The sequence below is a fragment of the Papaver somniferum genome, chromosome 1, assembly GCF_003573695.1.
Source record: "Papaver somniferum cultivar HN1 chromosome 1, ASM357369v1, whole genome shotgun sequence".
Classification (NCBI taxonomy): domain Eukaryota; kingdom Viridiplantae; phylum Streptophyta; class Magnoliopsida; order Ranunculales; family Papaveraceae; genus Papaver; species Papaver somniferum.
In genome coordinates, this window is record NC_039358.1 from 9,660,282 (window position 1) to 9,672,279 (window position 11,998).

Here is an 11,998-nt window from a genome sequence, read left to right on the forward strand (position 1 = left end):
AATTCATCAAGCAACTTGGTTTCAATGAATCTATAACTGTGGAACCATATGGTTTTTGGGAGGTTTGTGTTTACTTTGGAATGAGTAAGAGGTGAATATTCAAGCTACAAAGAACTCCAGATGGGATGTTCATGCGGTGGTCACGGCCAAGTTTTAGAAACCCTTGATTTTATCTACTGTCTATACGAGCACCAACAAATTAAAGAGGGAGAGAGTCTGGGATGAGATGAAAGGAAGAGCTGAGTTGAACAACACTGATTGGATGGTTATGGGGGACTTTAACACAATGGCTAGTGTGCATGAAAAGGTTGGTGGCAAGAAATTGATACTAATAAGGTGGAAGAGCTGAAGACTATTATGAACCAGTGTGGTCTTATTGATTTGGGGGCTCATGGACCTGACTGGACATGGAACAACAGAAGAACCGGAATGGCGAACATCAAGGAAAGGCTGGATAGGGTTATTGCTAACCCCCAATGGTGTAGCTATTTTCCGAATGCGCGGGTATTACATCTTCCTTATTATGACTCTTACCATAAAGTTCTTCTAATATATTTGGAACCCAAAAGAATCTTCAAACCTAGGCCATATAGACTTGAGGAAAGGCTTCGAACAATCAACAACATTAATTCCACTCTGTTGATAAATTTCAAAGGGAGTCAAAAACTTGGAATAAAAATGTGTTTGGGAATTTGAATGGTAACATTGAAAAGGCTTTGCAAGATTTGAGCCAGGCTCAGAATAACTTCGATAATAGCCCGATTGGTGATAATAAAATTTATATGACTAATTGTTTGTGTGAATATTTAAATTATCTCAGGATGGAAGAAATATTCTTGAAGAATAAATTAAGAATTAGTTGGTTAGTTGAAGGAGACCTGAACACAAAGTTTTTTCATTCTTCTACTCTGGTTAGGAAAAGTAGAAATAGCTTGTTAGATTGTTGGATAATAATGGTAGATGGCTAGAGAATATCAATGAAATTGAAAACCATGTTATTGATCATTTTTTAAATATATTTTCTTCCTCTATGAATGATTGTGATAGTTCTGATGTTCAAAGATTGTTCCCTACTGTTGTTTATGATAATGATAATTCCAAAGTTATTTGTCAAGTTTCCATTAAAGAGATTAGAACTGCTGTGAAACAATTAGGTTCCCATAAAGCCCCGGGACCAGATGGGTTATAAGGTTTCTTTTTCTCTAAATATTGTGAACATGTTGGTGCCAGTGTGGTTCAGCTAGTTTAGGATTTTTTTCATAATGGACATCTTGATTATAGATTAAACAAGACATTCAATGCCCTGATTTCGAAAAAGTCTTGTCCCAACTCCATTAAGGATTACAGGCCAATCAGTTTATGTAATTTTTCTATGAAAATCATAATTAAAATAATTGCTAACAGATTAAGGCCTTTGTTGGATAAGATCATCTCGTCTAATCAGCATGCGTTTGTCTCTGGGAGATCTATTTTCGATTCTACTGTGATATGTAATGAAATTGTGCATTCTTTTAAGAAAAAGAAAGGGAAAAAGGGTTGGATGGCCTTGAAATTAGATTTTGACAAAGCTTATGATAGGGTCAATTTGCAGTTTCTGATTATGATTTTGCAAAGTCTTGGTTTTTCTAATACTTTTGTTAAATGGACATGGAGCTGTATTAATGTCGTCTCTTTTCAGGTTCTAACCAATGGTTCTCCTAGTAAGAGTTTCAATCCTTATAATGGTTTAATACACAGGGATCCTTTGTCTCCATTCATGTTTATCATTTTCCTGGAAGCTCTATCTAGACTCATAAATGAGAGAATGAGAAATAGAGAAATTATTGGTATTTCTATGGCCACGGGTGCTCATGTTATATCTCGTTCGTTGTATGCGGATGATTGTATTATTTTTATCAAACCTAATTATAAGAATGCTTGTAATCTTAGATCGATGTTGAACAAGTTTTGCAGGTGGTCGGGTCAGAGAATAAGTGATACGAAATCTACTTTGCTTACTTATGCAAATTTGGGGAGAATTTTCTCAAGAGGTATGGCAGCTTCCCTTAAGGTTCAGGTCACACAAGATCCAGGTAAGTACCTTGGTATTCCCCTCCAATGGGGTAGAATAAATCTTAATACTTTTAATGATATGGTTGGAAAAAATAGCGAATAGAATGCAAGGATGGAAAAGCAAGACTTTGAACATGGCAGGTATATCAACTTTAATTAGATCCGTTCTTGACCCTGTTTCAAATCATGTGATGTCAATGCTTAAAATCCCCAAAGGCCTTTTAAATAGATTAAACAAATATAAAAAGAATTTTCTTTGTGGAGGTGACAAGGACAAGAGAACATTGCATAAATTGAGATGGATAAAAGTTTGCTTCCCTATTGAGTATGGTGAGATTGGTATTAGAGACCTTGAGCTTAATAACCTGGCTTTGTTGGCGAAAATGGCTTGGAGAGTCTCCAATAATCCTGAGTCAGATGTTTCCTCTCTTCTAAAGGTTAAGTATTACCCGGAAACGGACTTTTGGTGTTTTGGTACTAAGAGTAAATGTTCTACCAGTTGGAGAAGTATCCTTAGTGGACGAGATGCGGTTAGAGACTGTCTTAGGTGGAATATAGGAAATGGCAATTCTGTGGACTTGTGTAATGAATCTTGTTTGTATAATTTACCTATTTCTTCCATTGCAATCGATAATAATATGCATCTTCCTAATATTAAGGTTAGAGGTATTATGAACATGCAAGAAAGATGTTGGAATTTAGAGGAAATTGATGCTTTTATCTCTGAACAGGTGGCTGGGGATATTAAGGCTAGGCCTATTGCAGGTGGCGAGGATTTGGTAGACAAACTTTTGTGGTCTGAAAATAAAAGTGGTATTGCCACGGTTAAGGAGGCTTATAATTATCTTATCTCCAAAGGAGAATTGGGAGTTTCTGAACCCAATGCGGATTGGAGGTTTTTGTGGAAGTTAAAATGTACACACAAAATTAAATATTTCTTGTGGCTATTCTGTCATAACATACTTAGCCTGAATGAATATTTGTACATGAAACACATTGGGCGGTATCCGAGATGTAGTCTGTGTGACCAAGATTTTGAAACACCTCATCGTTTATTCTTTTGTTACAGGGTGGTAGGTCCCTTATGGAGAAAGGTGCAGAGTTGGATTGGGTTTCAACCTGTTGTTGATCACATCTCACCCACAACTTTGAAGAACTGGTGTAACTTTGAAGGCAAGATAGCAGGCATTGAATGGAAACATTTAATGCCTTTTGTGTTATGGTCGATCGGGAGAGGAAGAAATGATTGTATTTTTAGAAGGATTGCTTTCCAACCAAATAGGGTGCTTGCCAAAGCTCTGAAGGAGGCTAGAGAGTTCATTGGGTTTACTCAACGGATGACAAAGGATCAACAAAGAACTATTGAAGTACCCGTCCTTTGGATCTATCCTAAACAAGATTATGCTAAAATGAATTGTGATTGAGCTTCAAATCATCAAGGTCTTGCAGGCATATGAGGGATTCTGCGCAGTGATCAAGGTGGCTTCTTCGCTTGTTATGCTAAGCATATCTTCAAGAATGATAACAATGTGGCAGAGGTATGAGTTATAAGGAATGGTTTGCTCCTCGCTAAAAAAATTGGAATTGAGAAGTTGGAAGTCGAAAGTGATTCGACTTATGCTATACAACTATGTAAGAAGGAAGTTCAAGCTCCATGGGTTTTATATGCTCTTGTTGAAGTAACAAGAGAATTTTAAAGCGATCACCTTTCATCAAAGATATAGAGAGGCGAATTCGGTGGACGATCAGTTAGCTAAAGGCGGAGCAACAAAGGTGTTGGAGGGAGTTTGGATTAATCATCCTTACACATGATATTCAGCCGTTGATTCATGATGACCTTGCTAGAAGAACCTTATTGAGAGAAGTGAGAGTTGTCAGTTAGTTTTGTGGCCGAGAAAAAAAAAAGAACTCTACAATTCAGCATAATATCTTTAGACGGTTCGCGATAATATATCCGTTAGACTATAAATAGATGCCTTCCCTTTTCACAATCCACAATTATTTTCTATCTCTCTTCGGAAAAATCAATCAACGCTCTCTATTCAGCGATCTAAACTAGGTTTCTTCAAGAAGTATTCTTCAACACCCTCCTCTGTCAAGGTAATAATCTAATCGAAGAACTTTGATTTTGTTACTGTAGATTGATTTGATCTTGTTTATATAGTTAGAAATCATGTTTCTTCACGCTGCACAGATTTGATTATGTGGTTAATAGTCTTGCACCCCTGATTTCATAGGGATTTCATACGGATAAAAGTAATTGTGTTTTTTTGAGGTGTATTTGATAGCAATTGTTGATTATTTTGCACCTGATTCTACTCGGAATTATTTTGTTTATTTTCATCTTGGACTGTTAGGGCTAGGATTTGTATTTGATCATATGTTGATCTTTTCGAGCTAAGTTAGGTTTGGAATTTGGTAGAAGGTCCTAATCGGTTATGATTCTACTTGATTTTGCTCAACATTTGTTTTTTTTTCAATTGTGTTTCACGGTACACAGATTTGATTTTGTGGTCATTAGTTTTATATCATCTTTGATCTTCTGGTCATTTTTTTTCTTGGAATCTGGAATTATTGGTTGTGTTTTTTTGTTTGGTAAGTCTAATAGTACTGACGACGCTCAACTATTTTGAGCTTGAAATACAAGTGGCTTCTAGGAGTAATAGAATGTTCAAGAACTTACTTGTTTGTGTTTGACTGATTCAGTATAATTTCCTGTTTTGGAATTGTAGTATGTTTTGGCGTTATAGTTTCTGGTCATAGGTATCTAATAATTTTGTTGTTATGGATCTACGGATGCAGATTTTTGTGAAAACTCTCACTGGCAAGACCATCACACTTGACGTTGAGAGCTCAGACACCATTGACAATGTTAAGGCCAAGATTTAAGATAAGGAAGGAATTCCCCCAGACCAGCAGAGGTTGATCTTCGCCGGTAAACAGTTGGAAGATGGAAGAACTCTAGCTGACTACAACATCCAGAAAGAATCCACTCTCCATCTTGTCCTCCGTCTCAGAGGTGGTATGAAAATCTTTGTGAAAGCCCTGACTGGAAAGACCATTACTTTGGAGGTCGAGAGTTCTGATACCATCGATAATGTCAAGGCCAAGATCCAAGACAAGGAAGGTATTCCTCCAGATCAGCAACGTTTGATCTTTGTTGGAAAGCAATTGGAAGATGGGGGTACCCTTGCCGACTACAACATCCAGAAGGAATCGTCCCTTCATTTGGTTCTACGACTTCGAGGTGGTATGCATATCTTTGTGAAAACCCTGACTGGAAAGACCATTACTTTGGAGGTCGAGAGTTCTGATACTATCGACAATGTCAAGGCCAAGATCCAAGACAAGGAAGGTGTTCCTCCAGACTAGCAGAGATTAATTTTTGCTGGAAAGCAATTGGAAGATGGGCGTACCCTTGCCGACTACAACATCCAGAAGGAATCCACCCTTCACTTGGTTCTACGACTTAGAGGTGGTATGCAGATCTTTGTGAAAACCCTTACTGGAAAGACCATCACCTTAGAAGTTGAGAATTCAGATACCATTGACAATGTAAATGCAAAAATTCGGGAAAAGGAAGGTATTCCTCCAGACTAGCAACTTTTGATCTTTGCTGGAAAGCAATTGGAAGATGAGCTTACCCTTGCTGACTACAACATCCAGAAGGAGTCTACTCTCCATTTGGTGCTTCGTCTGAGAGGTGGTATGCAGATTTTTGTGAAAACCCTCACTGGAAAAATAATCATTTTAGAGGTTGAGATTTCAGATACTATTGACAATGTGAAGGCGAAGATACAAGACAAAGAAGAGGTTGATTTTTGCTGGGAAACAATTGGAAGATGGGCGTACGCTTGCCAACTACAACATCCAGAAGGAATCCACCCGTCACCTTGTCTTACGTATTCGTGGTGGTATGCAGATATTTGTGAAGACCTTGACTGGAAAAACCATCACCTTGGAGGTGGAGAGCTCCGACACCATTGATAATGTGAAGGCAAAAATCCAGGACAAGGAGGGAATTCCTCCAGATCAGCAAAGGTTGATTTTCGCGGGCAAGCAGCTCGAGGATGGTCGCACTCTTGCTGATTACAACATTCAGAAGGAGTCCACCATTCACCTTGTCCTTCGTCTCCGTGGTGGTTTCTGTTGATGGCATTGGTTTCAAAGAAGACTGTTCGGCGTCAGTTGGTTTGTGTTGCTATCTGTGAAAAACTTATGCTCATGATTGCTGAGTTAATCTTCTTTTTTTTCCTTCTATCTGTGAAAAACTCAAGTTGGTTATGGTCTTACCTTTATACTGCATGAACGATGGTGAAATGCTGTGTTGGTGTCATGTGTCTGGCACACTTACAGTAAGTGCATGAATAAATTTGAAACTTTTGGTGCTATATGTTTCTTTATTATTAATATCTATGTCTATGTTGGTGTCATGTGTCTGGCACACCTACAGTAAGTTGAATCTGTTGCTGAGTTGAGCATTTAAGTCTGCCAGCCGGAGAGAGGTGGTTGAAATCTAGAAAACCAGTGAACTGAATATAAGTATTGAGGTGTTGCCACCTCTCTTTATCTTTCTTTTTATAACAGTTTGCTACTTGTGGTTCACTATTGAGGTATGCTTGTGTGAGGATGAAAGCAGTTTATCAATGTCGTAAAACTCCTCCTCGCCATCTTAAATGATAGTCCACATGTAACTGCAATAGAAAGATTTGTGATCCCAGTCTGTATGGTTCCCTAGAATTCTAAACCATTTGGTGGTGTGCTGTTTGGCCTTGGCCTTCACCTTAATGCAGGGCCATTGTTTCTTGGTCAATCTGCTTGTGTAAGAATAGGTATTGTAGGTACACATTTCATCTTCCGCCACGTGCCCACAAAGACACACGTGGAGGACATGAGGCTAAGGGCATCAAGATATGATATCACGCGTGGACAGCAAAGAGTCACTTTATCCTATCCCTAGAAAGATCTAAGATCTACGGCTGGGGATAGTCAGACTGACGCAGACAAGACAGGGGCAGAGGACAGCTGTCTGCCGCGGACAGACATCTCAAATACCCGCATTAAATACCCTCAAACATCATACGTGTCAGTCAGCCTGTATTGGAAGCGCAGATAATACTGCGTATCCAGACAGAACACGCAGATACAGACGAGAACATGAAGACTTCTGCGTGAGTGGCACAAAACACAAGAGGATAAGGTTATAACGGGCTTCAGAAGTGGACCCCACGTAACCTCCCTATAAATACCCCTCTCTCCCAAGTGAAGAGGGAGGCCGAAAAACATTGAGAGGAGAATAGGAGAGAGACAAAGAGATAGAGAAAGTGTAAGTGAAGTTCCTCCTGCTACGCAGGCTTATATTGGTCTCAAAGTCATTCGACTATTTCTGTAACCTTCATACATATAATGAAAAACCCAAACCCGTAGACAGAGATCTGAGTGATGAATCATATAAGTTAATCGTTTCATCTATATTCATGCATTTACACTTTATATGTTCAATTCGATACTTATGGTATATCATGTTCGTACATTTTATATTTCATCCACTATTTATCTTATTGTATGAGCCAAGAACAATGATTGTAGTTGATGAGACGAGGAAGAGTATTAGAACTCTGAGTCAAGGATTCGACATAACCTATCCATTCCCCTCAGGCGCAGCTTATTTACTGTATTGTCATGAGTCTGCGCGCATTATTTGTGAATACTCAGATGACACCAGATCTTTGTGTTCACAATCTGGCGCTAGAAACAGGGATCTTCATCCCGGTAAAAGATTTATCTTCTCCTGTGACTTGTTTCAGGCTTCGTTTTCTGCAAATAACGACGTATAGAACACTACGGTTTTTTCCGTTCATGATTTCAAAACCAAAATTTTTAACAGATCCGCGTTTATCTAAGTAGATCTGATTCTTCATGCATTTTCTATGCTTTCACGTCTTTGAAAATCAAAATTATGAACAGATCCGCGTTTATCTAAGTAGATCTGATTCTTCATGCATTTTCTAAGTTTTCACGTCTTTGAAAATCAAAATTATGAGCAGATCCGCGTTTATCTAAGTAGATCTGATTCTTCATGCATTTTCTAAGTTTTTAGGTCTTTGAAAATCAAAACTTCGAACAGATCTACGGTCATCTACACAGATGGACGCCTTAAGTATTTTCAAGATTTTACACCTTTGAGGACTCAAAACGCTAATAGATATCAGTGGGGCCCATTGTCTTCGTGATTTTTTCTCTCTCTTTCAGGAAAATATTAAAAGACGGAGAGAAGCAAAGATGTCGGGAAGGCTAAAGCTCCTTCAAAAGAGATGCCAAGGACAACCCCAGTGGTAACTAGGAGTAAGCAGAGAGGTGAAAAGCTAAAGGCAGCGGATAGGGCGCAGGATAATGCAGAAAGCATGGCCCTCATCAATGCCAACATCATCGCAGCAAACGCAGTAAATGCCGCAGAAGCCAAAGCAGGAGCTTCAAGAGCTGGCGGATCCAAAGTTGGAGCTCCCAGAGTAACCAATGCTCAACTACAAGAACATCAGGAAGTCGTGGCAGAGTCAGGAATACAACAACCCCTCTATGGGATGCCCTTAACCAACGAACAGAACCTACCCTTTCCATCCAAGCAACCGCTTCTAATAGCAGGCCAACCCTCACAACAACCGTCGAGGTCCCAAGGTGCACAGTTAGACCCACCAGAACCAGTAATACAGATCGTGGATGAGGAACAAACCATAGCCGCTGATGAGCAATTGCGGGCAGGAACACCAAATCAAGGGTCAAATCATTCCGCTCAGATGATGGCCGAGCTGACAGAATTAAGGAAGAACCAGAAGGCATACGCAGATGCTGTGGCGATATTAGCACAAGAGAACCAAAACTAAAGGAAAGAATCATTCATAGCGCAGAGGTAGAAAACCAACGCGACGAAGCCAACTCCAAGGCTGTAGCACCTAATCAAGATAGAAGAATGGTGATCGCAAACAACCCACTTCCATTGAATCGAAGAGGAGCAAGGAGCAGCCAAAGATCAGACCCTGATTACAATCCGAGAACTCGGACTACTACGACGGTACCATCCACGAGCAAAATCTACCATTCATGAGAACACCAGATCGCAATGGAAATCTGCGTGCTGAGATGCTGGCAGAAATCAAGGAGCTAAAGACTAGGCAGGGAGGCGGAAGCTAGAAAGTGATGAAGGAAGCAAACACTACCCCGCTGACACCACACTTGGCCAGGGCTTCCATACCGCAGAAGTGTTCGGTTCCTGCTTTCGATTGCTATGACGGATCAACTGATCCTGCGGCTCATCTTCGATAATAATCGAATGATGGCCCGTTGGGATAACGAAGACTCCATACTGTGCAGATACTTCCCATCAAGTTTAAAAGGGTCCGCGTTGTCATGGTTTGATAACTTGCCATCAAACTCCATCGACTCCTACGACCAACTCACAGAAAAATTTCTAGCAACATACATGTACAACAAGGTTGTCAATACCGGCATGGACAAACTATTCTCGCTGGAGATGAAATACAAAGAGACCATCAGAGAATATACTAATAGATGGCACAAGATTTGCCAAGCTATTGGCAACGTAGATCCCGTGGTTAGTATCAACTGCTACAAATGGGGGATGGACAGGATGAGTCCTTTATTTGTCGAGATCCACGGAACCATCCCTACCACCGAAGGAGATCTCCGGATAATCATAGAAAAGCATGCAAGGTTAGAAGAAATTCAGCGTGAAAATCCCAGAGCTCATACTCAACGTCCCACACGCACAAATTCCGTGGATCAAGCCAGCGGGTCCAAAAGAGGAATCACAGAAGAACGTCCCAACGAAGAAAGGAAAGAACGAAGGGATGATAGACGAAGAGTGATCGAAAATTTGAAGATCAATCTATACCAAGCTGAATACCAGTTATTCGCGCATCCTGAGAGAGATCAAAGGGAGGGAGAACTTCGATTGGCCATGGTCCAAGGGAAAGCAGCCTCCTAGATCAGAAAAATCCAAGGAATACTGTGAATACCACTGTTTCAACGGTCATCAAACAGAAAAGTGCAAAAATCTCAAGATAATGATTCAAAAAATCGACGCAGGAGACCTGAAGCAATATATACAGAAGATTGATAACGAAGATAGAACCAAGAGAGGCAAGCAGGTTCAATTACCAGAAGGCAACCGCACCCTCAACACGATTTCATGTTCAGAGATTCAAGGACCATCCCTAACCGCCCAGATTGGGAAGAGATTGAGAAAACAATTCGAAGATTATTGTGAGCTTTATAAGATCGATGGGAAAGAGGTAAACGAGCACGAACAATGGATGGACGCGCCCATGACTTTCGATGCAGACGATGTGGAAGAAGACATGGAAGACCATAATGATCCTCTAGTCCTCACACTCCCAATAGCAGGGTGCAATGTCAAGAAAATTCTCATCGATGGAGGAAGCTCAGTCAACGTCCTGTTCTATGACACGTTCAAACGTATGGAACTCAACGACGAGCAACTGCTGTCATCTTACTACACCATCTACGGATTCAACGGCGCAGCTACAAAGCCCCTAGGGGACATTGTCTTACAAGTAGACGCAGGGCCCATGAAAGTGGACACTCGATTCAGCGTCGTAGATGCACCTTCACCTACAACGCCATCATCGGAAGAAGATGGGTTCACAAGCTCAAGGGAGTAGCGGCAACCTACCATCAATATCTCAGATTCCCAACCCAGGGAGTCATGGAAATTAAAGGAGACCAAGTAACTGCGCGGGAATGTCAGACCTTACAGAATCAGATCAATAATGAGCGGGAGAAGCACCAGTCCCGAAGAGCCAAAAATAAGGAGATAACCATAGATACATATCTGGAAGAAATCTCCGGAAAAAGCCTTCTGAACGTAAGCACCACTGGCAGCGCAGAAGCAAGCACCTCCGCGACAAAAGAAGACGGAGAGCCACCAAATAGCAATCAAAGAATGTTCCTCTCTTGGGGGAACCAAAACCCACGTTTACACCTGTCGAAGCAGCTAAAGAAGTCAACATAGGTACTGAGGGAAACCCGAAGATTATCAGAATAGGCACCTTGATGGATGAAGAAAGAGAAGCCGCGCTAATCAAACTTCTAAAGGAATACGCGGACATCTTTGCTTGGAAATTGGGGGACATGCCGGGAATTGACCCAAATTAGTTCATCACGAACTTCGAATAAAACCAGGTACCCCCCCTTTTAGGCAGAAGGTGCGCAAAGTAGCTCCAGAATACCATCGAGCAGTTGAAGTGGAACTCCGCAAACTACTGGACGCAGGATTCATCAAAGAAGTTAAGTACCCAACATGGATCTCTAACATGGTCATCGTACCGAAGAAAAATGGCGGAGTAAGGATATGCATCGACTTCACCAACCTCAATAAGGCTTGCCCTAAAGATAGCTATCCACTGCCAAGCATTGACCAACTTGTCGAGGCAGTGAAGGATACGAAGAAATGTCATTCATGGATGGATACTCTGGATACAATCAATTATTCCTAGCAGAAGAAGATCAGCAACATACAACATTCTATACACCACAGACCTCTATTGCTATGTAAGAATGCCCTTTGGACTGCGAAACGCAGGGGCAACCTACCAAAGAATGGTGGATGCAATTTTCAAACCATGGATTGGAAGTACGCTGGAAGTATATGTGGATGATACTCGTAAAAGCAAGCTGCGCAAAGATCATCACCAAGACCTAAAAGATATTTTCCAAGCAATGAGAGTGCACAACATGAAGGTAAACCCAGAGAAGTGCACTTTTGGTGTCACTTCCGGAAAGTTCCTCGGATATTTGGTGACGAAGAGGGGCATTGAAGTCGATCCCGCTAAAATTGAAGCCATCGTAAGAATGCCATCCCCAAAGAATTTAAAAGAGGTTCAGAAACTCAATGGTTCGCTGGCTGCGC

At 40.8% G+C, this 11,998-nt stretch overlaps 1 protein-coding gene and 1 pseudogene across 1 annotated transcript; both read left to right on the forward strand.

The window, feature by feature from the left end:
- The first annotated feature begins 1,030 nt into the window (after positions 1–1,030).
- LOC113346321 lies at positions 1,031–3,476 on the forward strand. Its single transcript, XM_026590078.1, has 6 exons — positions 1,031–1,182; positions 1,405–1,579; positions 1,679–1,869; positions 1,954–2,072; positions 2,149–2,947; positions 3,122–3,476. The coding sequence occupies exons 1-6, from the start codon at positions 1,031–1,033 to the stop codon at positions 3,474–3,476; spliced, it is 1,791 nt and encodes a 596-aa protein (XP_026445863.1).
- Positions 3,477–4,836: 1,360 nt separating this feature from the next.
- Positions 4,837–6,331, forward strand: LOC113278970 (annotated as a pseudogene).
- Positions 6,332–11,998: the final 5,667 nt, after the last annotated feature.

Coding starts and splice junctions, on each gene's coding strand:
- LOC113346321 (XM_026590078.1), top strand. CDS start 1,031: ATGAATGATTGTGATAGTTCTGATGTTCAAAGATTGTTCCCTACTGTT. Junction 2,073..2,148: donor TCAGGTCACACAAGATCCAG/GTAAGTACCTTG, acceptor TGGAAAAAATAG/CGAATAGAATGCAAGGATGG. Junction 2,948..3,121: donor GAACCCAATGCGGATTGGAG/GTTTTTGTGGAA, acceptor CTTTTGTTACAG/GGTGGTAGGTCCCTTATGGA.